The following is a 12,193-nucleotide window of genomic DNA, read 5'->3' as shown; positions in this document are numbered from 1 at the left end:
AATCATCAAACTAGTGGCACAAAGACTAGGTTAAAACTATCTTACTTACACATTATGCAGAGACCTAGACCTAGAAGGCTCTACTTCTGGGAAAGGTAGAAGGAAAGAGAATAAAAAGACAACCAGCAGCAAGATGAATGAATTTAGCAATAGTGGTAATGAGTGCATCATTGAAAGACCTAAAAGACCATGTCATGGGTAAAATCTGTTTGGTTGCTTAACAGCTGATACTGATTTGATAGCACAAAATTAATCAATTCTTGTATATTATTGTGTTTCTGGAAAAAATATCCAACATAAAAGTGAAGTATTGTTAAAGAAACATATTTAGTACAGGAGTGAAATGCGTTTCAAGGGTGAGATTGAAGAGAATTACACAAACATTACAAATGCTAAAAAGGTAAAGGTAAAGGTTCCCCCGCACATGCGTGCTAGTCGTTTCCGACTCTAGGGGCCGGTGCTCATCTCCGTTTCATAGCCGAAGAGCCAGCGCTTGTCCGAGGACGTCTCCGTGGTCATGTGGCCGGCATGACTAGATGCCAAAGGCGCACGGAACGCTGTTACCTTCCCACCGTAGTGGTCCCTATTTTTCTACTTGCATTTTTACATGCTTTCGAACTGCTAGGTGGGCAGAAACTGGGACGAGTAACAGGCGCTCACTCTGCTACGCGGCACTCGGGATTCGACCCGCCAAACTGCTGACCTTCCGATCGACAAGTCAAAATGATAATGAAACACTCAAGGAGATATCCCAAAACTGGACATCACAGAACACATATTAAGAAATGCCCATTGCCTAAGAACAGATATATTTCTTCTTGCCACTCAGGCTCAAATTAAGGCAAATGTTTTGCTGTTTGTTTGTTAGTTTCCAAATACAGAAGGTATTCCCTAACCCAGGGGTGACAAACTGCCGGCCCATGGGCCGGATGCATAATAGCGAAACTTCACCCACCCCATTGCTGGCAATGGCAAAAAAGTCATGACACGTCACGTGACATTGTGAGTTTGACACCCCTGCCCTAACCCCATGTCAGAAGTCAAAATAACTGTTAATTTAATCTTACTTGTGGATCAGCAACAGGATTGTTTTCTATTGGGTCTAAGGAAACTTTTAAGAAGGGAGGGCAAGATGCAGAATTTGCAGCTTTTAACATCTCTCTAGCATTGCTGAAACATTATTTCAGCTTTCCATCCTCTGTAGCTTGAGGAAAAGTTCTCAGTTTTTCTCATCAGAGGACTGGCTATTACCTTCCCCACTATTGATTGTGAAAGAATCTAAGGGCACAGTAAATGCCAGTTGTAATCTAACAAATGAGATGGAATCTCAATGAAACCATCAACCTGCAGTTCTACAGTTTCCTATATTGGTGGTAACTTTTCTTTAAAGGCAAAACTATAAGCAATGTTTATATGGCTACAGCTTCCTCTTCAACATCTTTGCCTAACTGTATGGCTGGTGTTGGATGCAACTTGATCTGTTAAATAACCATAATCTAACACACATAGTTTTATAGGAGATGTGATTATATGACTCTTACTTTCTTTGGTTGTATCCAATGCTGCATAAATGATATGAAGGGAAGGGAGGGGGAAGGAGAAGGACAGGATTATGTAGAAATTTTTTATATTAATACCAGAATATGCAGCAATGATGGGAGAATCTAGCTTGATTTTTTTTATCATCTTTCGCAAATCCTCAACAGCTTAGTCAAATGAGATTTGAGTGAATAAATATTTCAGGGGCTACGGCATAAGATAATTATAGTTACCATGTGCTCATTTATGTAAGACAGGGAAGCATTAATACAGAGAAATGGTTCAATACATTTATAGCCCCAGAACAACTGATTTTCAGGAATCATCCAGAAACACGGGTGAAGAAAATACTAAATATCAAATTAAAGAACATAGCAACTTTGAATGAAAAGATCACTACCCAGTTTTGAAATTTGCAGAGAACAATTGTTAGTCGGTGTCAGGACCCACCTCAATCCACATCTTAGGAAATAAGAACTCTTGGATGCAAGTTTAGTCCAAAAGGAAAATGTTTACTAGGATGGAATCGATTGTGGCAATACAAGACGGAATCTAACAAAGTTACATTTCAATCCTATATAAAGCATTCCCATTTCAGCCCCTCCCCTCATCCATTTGGTCAGGCTCTCATCATTTGCTTAGGTCTCAGGTCCTTCCATGGGAAAGGGAACTCTCCTTGGTTTTATGGTTATTGCTTTTCTTTTTAGTTGTAAATGAAGATGCAATCCAGATCTGTCTCTCCCCCTCCCTCCCCCAGTTCAAATGTTCCCTGTTGTTTGAAGATCGCCTAAAGTCTATCCTCTCCCCCCCCTTCGGAGAGATGGCAGAATCCCCAGAATAAGCACATTGTTCTACCTATACATTTATGAAATGTGATATAAATGGATTCTGACAGTCGGTAAATAACGGTGCAGCCTCAAAAAAAAAACACCACATAAGCATTTGTCCTATTTAGGAAAAGAACATATGCATGGAAAGATAGCTTTTCTATTAGAACAGGGATGTCAAACTGCCGGCCCGCGGGCTGGATGCGTCATAGCGAAACCACGCCCACCCCATTGCCAGCAATGGAAAAAAAGTCACGATACGTCACGACATGTCACATGATGTTGCGAATTTGACACCCCTGTATTAGAATGTGCATGAGACATGTGATCCCTCTGCAACAATATAATACTTATTGATTCTTCATGAGAACTCAAGTTCTAAACAACTACAATTTGCAAAATCTGTTACCAGGACTTTATCTCCAGCATCTGTGTGATGTGGAATGCAATAAAAGCTTTTTTTGTTTTAGTCCTTCTACCCCTAAAGTATAATAATAACGAATGAACTATAAACTACTCTACTTTTTATGTATTGTATATAATAGTTTCTTGTTATATTTCCTAGACATTCTGAGAGCTATAGTGTGATAACATGGCTAAAACTTATTTGTTTGAAAAATGTTTATATAAATTTCCTAACAGTGCTCTGCAAGCATTCATTTTATACAAAATTTCAAAAATGTCCTGAGTTGAAGATATTCCAGGCTAATTTAAAACAAGAATAAAATGAAGTTAACAGATATCTTAATAGAAAATATGTTTCATAATATAAAAGTTATGTTGGATGTCCATAATTGCACAAATTTCTTATAATTACCAATGTTGAAATAGGTTAAGCTATAGTGAAAAAAACTTAGTTTAATTAGAAGCGAGTGCAATCTATTATATAGTATGTTATGTTCGATATTATATAAATCATTAATTTACATAAATAGCTGATAATTTTCAATTATACTATTTCTATAAATATATGCAATGATAGTGTTTGTAATTACAGTATTGCTACACAATTAGGGATTTGACATGCTTTAAACATTTGTGAAAAAAGGGAACTTTTCTACATTAATATTATAGTCTCTGAGAACAATCTTGTACTAAGATTACCGCTAGTATTTCAACATGCCATAGTTTATGTTTATAGTTAATGAATATTAATATTTCAGGAGCTAAAGTTTCAGAAGTCTATAGCTGATTTTTCTAAAATGTGATTTTTAACATTTCTCTGGCTAATATAGACATAAGCTCATCTGTCCATCTTATTACATATGGATCATAAATTCACCTTGCAATTAACTGTAGTTAATGGAAGTATAAAAATATGAGAATTTTCCAAGAAAGATTTTATGTTTTGCCACTTAGATCAGCATAATTTATATACAATGTACCCCAATATTCCAATATTTCATGTGTGGGTATCAATTTGCCCTTTGCCCTTTAATCAAGGATGACACATGAAACTCAGGCTTATAAAATTGGACCACCCACTGCTGAGCTACCGATTTTTCATATACAAACTTAAGAGTAAATTTTAAGCAATGCGGTTGAGACTTATATTCATGTAGTAACCAATTAGCTTCTTTATAGCCCATGATTGATTGACTATTTATTTATGTTTCTTTGCTACATATATACAATAACAATGATTCTAAATAGTTTATAAGTTCTTTTAGATTTAAAGTTGTCTTGTTCCCAAAGACCAGAACAAATGATAAATTTTCATAATAAGGATATCCATTATTTCCTTTTAACATTTTCAAATAAGAATGATAATGATAAAAGAGCAATCGGTAAATATTGCTTTGTTCCTTCCTTGATTAAAAGATGAATACATAATATAATCCCAAACATGATTATACAAAATCAATCGTCTGTCTGTCTGTCTGTCTGTCTGTCTGTCTATCTATCTATCTATCTATCTATCTATCTATCTTAGCCTTGGTGGAGCAGTGGGCTAATGCCTCCTTAAGTAACACCAGCTGCCTGCAATTAGTGCAGGTTTGCATCCCACCAGGCTCAAGGTTGACTCAGCCTTCCATCCTTCCGAGGTAGGTAAAATGAGGACCCAGATTGTTGGGGGCAATTAAGCTTTGTAATAATGCCGCTTGGGGTGTGTGTGAAAGCCCTAATAAGCAGGCATATACATAGAATGAAGGCTACTGCTAAGCTTGTAAGCTGCCCTGAGTCTTCGGAGAAGGGCGGGATATAAATGGAATTAAAAAAAAATATCTCCAGTGGTGGGATTCAAATATGTGAACAACCGGTTCTCTGTGTGGATGCTGCTTCCGGAAGTCCATTCTGGGCCTGGGCAACCAAAAAATAGCTACTGGTTCTGCTGATGTGGTGCGAACTGGCTGAATCCCACCACTCTCTCTGTCTCTCTCTCTGTCTCTCTCTGTCTCTCTGTCTCTCTCTGTCTCTGTCTGTCTGTCTGTCTGTCTGTCTGTCTGTCTGTCTGTCTGTCTCTCTCTCTCTATCTATCTATCTATCTATCTATTTTCTTTTAACCAAGAGAAAAAGATGAGGAAAAAATGCAGAATTGTGTGAACTCTGAAAATGATTATAAAAATTATTCTACTAAAATAGTGGAATGTAGAGAAAGCTGCTGAGTTATTCTATAGAGAATAGTTATAAATCTACTCTGGCTACAAGAGATTGTATTAATTCAGCCAGCTTTATGTTATCTTCATTTAAATATTGATTTTTGATCCTCTTTCATAAATATTTACTTTTAACAGTTACACACTAGCACTAGAAGAATCAGGGTGAAAACTGTGTGTTTAGGGTATACTTACTATATTGGCAATTTCTTCCCATGAATTCACCTGGGCACTCACAGGAATAGTTAGCTACCAGATCTGTACAAATACCATCATTCTTGCAGGGTTCAGCTTCACACTCATTCACATCTGTGGGGAAGGAATTAAATCCTTAGTCAAAAAGTCTCCATTATTGGAACAAGTTCAGTACTTGGAGAGATTGCCTATAAAAAGTATAAAGATGTTTTCAGTGAAGGAAAAATTGTGTAGACTTCTGTCTTTTTTGAATATGTAATTAAGAGTCAGGCATTTGTTAGTAAAAGAAAGATGGAATATAATGTAATCAAAAGAAGCATTTTAACATCTATACTGATTTCTATGGAAGAATTGCTTAATTCTCAAATCCTGTTTATTAAAAACAAAGACAACAAACAACCTCTGTCTCAATTTTGCTTGAACTAAGTCCATGGAAACAAAACTGCAAAATAAACTATTAACTGGAACAAGAAGTATATTATTGACTATTCCTAACTTTCAGATATTGCACAATATCAAAATGCTGCAGTTGGTACCATGGTCTGTACTGCGCCATAGGTGTTTAACAAGTTTTGGAATTCCTTCCAGCATCCTTCTTTTTGGTTACAAAGTAATGATATATTGCATCTCTGGATATGTTTCTACATTCCCTCTTCCCCTATGCTCCTGGATATGTTATATCTGGGTGGGATTTTGTGTGCTGAGAAAGAGGATGAGCTGTATACACTCTGAACTAGTTCCCATGGGCATATGGGAGGAGACAGCTTAGCATGAGCTTTTTCCTACTACCCAATTAACATTCTCAAAGATTTCTTCTTTGGACTGCATTGACTTCCAAAACAATACAAATATTGCTTCTTTAAAGATACTAATTAAATAAGTTGCATTCTAGGATTAGTTGTGGAAATGTGTACTTCTATGCAATTTAAACAGTCAGACAAAGAATCCTAGAAGTGGGTCACTATAGCTCTTTCTATCCACTAAGAGTGAATGTGATGAAGTCTTGCAAAAGTTGTAGTTCTCTCTCTCTCTCTCTCTCTCTCTCTCTCTCTCTCTCTCTCTCTCTCTCTCTCTCTCTCTCTCTCTCTCTCTCTCTCTCTCTCTCTCTCACACACACACACACATTCCCATAGATTGAAATGAAAATACACTCCTATCAACAAATGGTTCAAATTTGCTAGCATTGGATTTTGCCCAACCTGACTGATTCTCTTTGTTGATTGAAAAATTTCTAAATTACACAGAGAGAGATTCAATATTATTCCTTCTTCCTAATTGCTTTTAATATATACTGAGATAACAATCTTAGTATTTCATTATTTTCATTGTAATTTCACATATTAAAAATGTTGCCTTCAGGGCAACAATCGCCATAATCTTCCTTGAACTCTATTACCATGACTGACAATTTATATATATATGACCATAACACAAAAGGTTTATTTTATTATTTTTGTTACTGAAGAAGAAATGTAGGAAATGGATAAAGAGAGTCAAAACATTATAAGTCATCACAATTTACAGAAATATTAAAATCTGTAAAAATAATTCTGATCTACAAATAGAAACACCATTTCATGAAAGTACAAATTTTGTGTGAAAGCAAACTGCCAATTTTAATAATTTATCATAATAGAATAGAATAGAGCTGGAAGGGACTTGGAGGTCTTCTAGTCAGCCCATTGCTCAAGCAGGAAAACCTATACTATCTCAGACAAATGAAAGTCTAGCCTCTTCTTGAAAATTGCCAGTGACCAATCTGTGACTAATTAGCACATCGTGTTGTGCTAATGCAGTCTATGGAAATTGTAAGGCATCATCTGTGCCACAATATTTGGAAGAACTGAGGTCTACAGCCAACTTTCATATAAATGAATACTTATAGTACTAAAGGTTCTGAGCTGTAAAAATTCCATCAGTAGATAGTTATTAGCAATAACACTTTTCTGTATCTTTCTGGTGCTTTGCAGTCCAGATTCAGTAGATCTATGAATACTACCAGGCAGCAGCAGTGTGACTGTTAGGCAATAGACTAGTCCAGGGGTAGGCAACCTTGGCTCTTTTATGACTCATGGACTTCAACTCCCAGAATTCCTGAGTCAGTTAGTCAAATGAAAACCAACTCCTAGTTTGGCTCTTCAGTTCCGTTAAAATGGAAACACCAGCTATTAAGATAAGTGTCCTGATTCCATTCACATACGCACACATCACAGATGAGGTAAAGGTTTTACCTGAAGCTTTCCAATCCCAAATAGTCTTCTCCAGAAATTCCCATGCCAACAACCACAGAATCCCCCAAGAGTTCACAGTTCAGTCTAGGAACAAACCTAAAATAAGTCCACCAGGCAAGACAAGTCCTGAAGGCAGAGGCAAGGCTAAGGAAAGTCCATGAAGCAAAGGCAAAATCCATGAAGCAAGCCCAGATGTCAAGGCGCAAGCAAGGTACACAGTCTAAGTCAGGAAAGGACATTCAAGGCAAGAAACACAGAGGTTGACAAATGCAAGGAGAGGAAATGGATGTGTTCTTCCCAGTGTTGTTTTACTCCACTTGCTGAGCTAAATAGCTGCTGCCTGGTGCACTCTATCAAGAAGGGTGAGGCTGCCACCTCACACATAGATTGGCTGACATTCATTGTGCCTGCCTCCTCTTAGCCCTCAGCAATCTTGGATCAGGAAGAGGAGGCAGTTTTTCCTCATCTCCACTGGCCAGCTGCAGCTGCATGCTCTGTTCAACTGAAGCCTGGGGAATTCCCAGCTGCAGCTGTGTCCTTCTGTCCCTAGATCAGCCAGCCACTTGTCCAGTTACTCCCTCTTGCAATTGCTCCATAACGCTTGGCCTCTGGCAACCTCTGGACATTCCTCCATGTTCCCCTCTGATGTGCCTGGAACTGGCTCTTCCTTGTGAAAATTGGTGTCTAGAGAGGCATCTAGGGAAGCCATGATACTATTTTCAGGTATTTATTAGGAACCACATTCAGTGAAATTTAAAGTATTTATTCATTGCTCAAATATAGTGGCTTTGCTTCACCGAGTTTATTTCTTAAAAACCAATTTAGATAGAAAAGGCAGCCTTAGAAGCCTAAGAACAAAAATTAAATAATTTGATATTGTCTCATGTTGTGATAACATCATTGTCCTCTGTACAGTACTAAAAACTATTCCAATAAAAGAGAATATCTGAGCTCAGGATTGAAATACGAAGTCCTGGATGCTCTCGGAACTCAGTTGTTTGCTTGCATATGTTTCATTACCCAACCAAATAACATCATCAGTGGGGGTGACTGGGGTTTCTTCTCTATTTATAGGCAGTAACTTGGCCTTCCATTTTTTGTTGTGAAGTTTTCTCCTTGTTAGTTCCTTGATCAGGGAATTAGTTTCTCCTTGATTGTTTGCCTAATGTTAATCCATGCTTATCAGAGTATTGACTTCTGGAGACAATGTTTTTTGGTCTTTTATTTCCTTCTTAGCTTTTTTTACTGTCTCTAAATGTCTATATTTCCAAGAAAAAAAATGGATATACAGAAAGACAATAGTAAAACAAAGTTTAATAGGATGGTAAAGTAAAACACATGAATCATTTATACTCTAGAAATGTTTAGAATGTCTACAAGTTCAGCTGCATAGTTTTGGCTAAAGTAATATTCTTCATTCCGGCATTCTTTTTCACACTTTGTTGCAGATTTCTGCTTGAAATTATTAAGCAGCATATTTCCCCCTAGGCTCATGTGGCAAAAGCCACTCAGTCTTGAGAAAATATGTATTTGGCTGAAGGTGTTTCGTGACAAGTGCTATATCCTTGCCCACAATTGCTCCAGATCATATATTTCCTTTTAAAATTTTATAAGAAATAAAATCTTGGGAGAAATAAATGAATGGAATTTGCACCTGAGGAAAAATTTAAATGTGTCTAAGTGAAAATGGGTGAAAAATAAAAAAAAGCCATTAGAGCAGATGTGGACAGCAGCTACCAGAAATAAAAATTGCCATGCGGCAAGTAATAATAACAACAACAACAACAACAACAAGTTGGAAAGGACCTCGGAGGTCATCAACCTCTGCTCAGGCAGGAAACCCTATATCATTTCAGAGAAATGTTTGTCCATTCTCTTGTTAAAAACTTCCAGTGTTGGAGCATTCACAGCTTCTTAATCAGGCTGTTCCACTGATTAATTGTTCTAACTGTCAGGAAATTTCTCCTTCGTTCTAGGTTGCTTCTCTCTTTGGATAATTGCCATTCATTGCTTCTTGTCCTATCTTCAGGTGCTTTGGAGAATAGTTTGACTCCTTCTTCTTTGTGGCAAGCCCTGAGATATTGGAACACTGCTATCATGTCACCCCTTGTCCTTCTCTTCATTAAACTAGACATACCCAATTCCAGCAACCGTTCCTTATATGTTTTAGCCTCCAGTCCCCTAATCATCTTTGTTGCTCTTCTCTGTACTCTGTCTAGTTTCAACATCTTTTTTACATCGTGATGACCAAAACTGGATGCAGTATTTGAAGTGTGGTCTTACCAAGGCATTGTAAAGTAGTATTAACACCATGTGATCTTGATTCTATCCCTCTGTTAATGCAGCCTAGCACTGTGTTGGCTTTTTTGGCAGTTGCAGCACACTGCTGGCTCATATTTAAGTGATTGTCCATTTGGATTCTGAGATCCCTATCACATTTACTACTATTGAGCAAGGTACCACCTATACTATACCTGTGTATTTGGTTTTTCTTGCAACTTGGGCGTCCTCCTGGATTCACGGCTCAATTTCGAAGACCATATAGGAGCCGTGACCAGGGGGGCTTTTGCTCAGGTTCGCCTGGTGCGCCAGTTGCGTCCCTATCTGGACCGAGACGCCCTACGCACAGTTACTCACGCACTTGTGACCTCCCGTCTGGACTACTGTAACGCTCTCTACATGGGGCTGCCCTTGAAGACCACTCGGAGGCTTCAACTGGTGCAGAATGCGGCCGCGCGAGTTGTAATGGGGGTTTCCCGATACTCCCATGTAACACCTCTACTCCGTGAGCTGCATTGGCTTCCGGTTGCCCTCCGGGTGAAATTCAAGGTGCTGGTTATCACCTATAAAGCCCTACATGGCCTGGGTCCGGGATATCTGAGGGAACACCTGCTGCCGGCATCAAACGCCCTTCGCCCAGTGCGCTCCCACAGGGAGGGTCTGCTCAGGGTCCCACCGGTAAGAGATTGCTGGCGGGTGACACCCAGGGATAGGGCCTTCTCGGTGGGAGCGCCTGCCCTCTGGAACCAGCTGCCGGTGGAGCTGAGAACTGCCCCTGACCTCCGATCATTCCGCCGGGGCCTGAAGACCTGGCTCTTCGAGCTCTCGGGCCCAGACTGAGGAGAAAATTTTAATTTGGGGTTGTTTTTAATTGAGTACAGGGTCAATCTAATATTTTTTAATTTGGTTCTTAATTTTTGTATTTTGGATTTTTAATTCCCTGTAAACCGCCCTGAGTCCTCAGGGAATAGGGCGGTATATAAATATAACTAAATAAATAAATAAATAAATAAATAAATAAATAAATAAATGTAGAACCTTACTTTTTTCACCAATGAATTTCATTTTGTTAGAGCCCAATGTTCAAGTCTGTCAAGATCCTTCTGTATTTTATGCCTATCTTCTGGAGTGTTGGCTATTCCTGCCAGCTTGGTGTCGTCTGCAAATTTGATGAATTCCCCATATATCCCCTCATCCAAATCATTGATGAAGATTTTGAAGAGAACTGGTCCCAGAACGTAGCCCTGGGCACCCCACTACTCACTTCCTTTGATGTAGATGCCATTCCATTGAGGACTACATGCTGAGTACGGCTGGTCAGCCAGCTACGAATCCATCTGGTGGTAATGCTGTCTAACCCACATTTTTCTATATTATGAAGTAGTAGCTTGTGGTCTACTTTATCAAATGACTTACTAAAGTCCAAGCTAATTATATCCACAGCATTCCTCTGGTCCACTAATTTTGTCACTTGGTCAAAGAATGCAATAAGTTTTGTCTGTCATGATATGTTTTTGACATACCCATGTTGGCTTTTGGTAATGACTTTGTTTGCCTCTATGTGTTTGCTGATTCATTGCTTATCTTTTCTAGAATCTTCCCCGGTATTGAGGTCAGGCTGATAGGTCTGTAGTTTCTGGATCAATTTTTCCCCCTTTTTTGAATATGGGAACTACATCAGCTCTTTTCCAGTCCTCTGATAGTTCCCCAGTGCTCCAGAATCTTTGAAAGATATGGTTCAGTTATTCTAAGATCACATCTGCCAGTTCCTCCAGAACCTTGGAGTTTAATCCATCTGGTCCTGGTGACTTGAACTCATCTAGGCTGGACAGGTGCTCACTTACCATTTTCTTGCCTATGTTAACTTGTATTTCTAATCTGTTTTTTTGGTATAAGTATTTTACTAGAATTTTTAACATAACATAAATTATTCAGTCATTTGTAAAACAGAATGTTGTCTGGGTAACATTTATAAGACAGTCCTTAACAATTAATTTCTATGATCTATATTCCATATGTTAATTTCATTTGATTTCCCCTTTCCCCAAAGTATCTTTCTTTGCAAAACATTAGATTAAGAAAATTCTCATTATTTTAATTAACAACAGTTAAGTATATAGTTTCAATAATCCTATTCGTCATTTTAGTTGCCTTATCATAAATCTTGTTACCGTGTTTATTTCAGCTTATTTCTCCACCCAAATTCTAAATATTCTTACAAGTAACAATCTTTTCAACACTTGACTATATTTACATTGGTGGGTTTCATTCTGTTTTTTCCATATAAACCTTCTCATGTTTTCATATTTCTTAATCCATAAGTAAAAAAGTAAAAAGAGACAAAAAAAGAGAGTGACAAAAAAGAAGAAAAAAAAAGAAAAAGAAGAAAGAAAAGGAAAACAAGAAAAAGAGAGAAGAGCACTGAGATACAAAAAATAACATATAACTTAAAATATGTATCCCTCCTAATTTAATATATATTTATTCCCTCAATTTCTTATTCTTTTTGACCATAGCTAAGAAT

At 37.9% G+C, this 12,193-nt stretch overlaps 1 protein-coding gene across 1 annotated transcript in view; it reads right to left on the bottom strand.

Moving 5' to 3' along the window:
- Positions 1-12,193, bottom strand: part of EDIL3 (EGF like repeats and discoidin domains 3) — a gene marked incomplete at both ends in the record, with an annotated part of 254,948 nt that overhangs the window by 81,265 nt on the left and 161,490 nt on the right. The window contains one exon of the mRNA XM_083357249.1: positions 5,159-5,272. Within this exon, the coding sequence (XP_083213375.1) occupies positions 5,159-5,272 (114 nt within the window). The remainder of the gene's footprint in view (positions 1-5,158; positions 5,273-12,193) is intronic.

The sequence above is a fragment of the Vipera ursinii genome (genome assembly GCF_947247035.1).
Source record: "Vipera ursinii genome assembly, chromosome: 2".
Lineage (NCBI taxonomy): Eukaryota > Metazoa > Chordata > Lepidosauria > Squamata > Viperidae > Vipera > Vipera ursinii.
The sequence above is the reverse complement of the archived record's forward strand: the minus strand, read 5'-3'. Positions and strand labels throughout refer to the sequence as shown.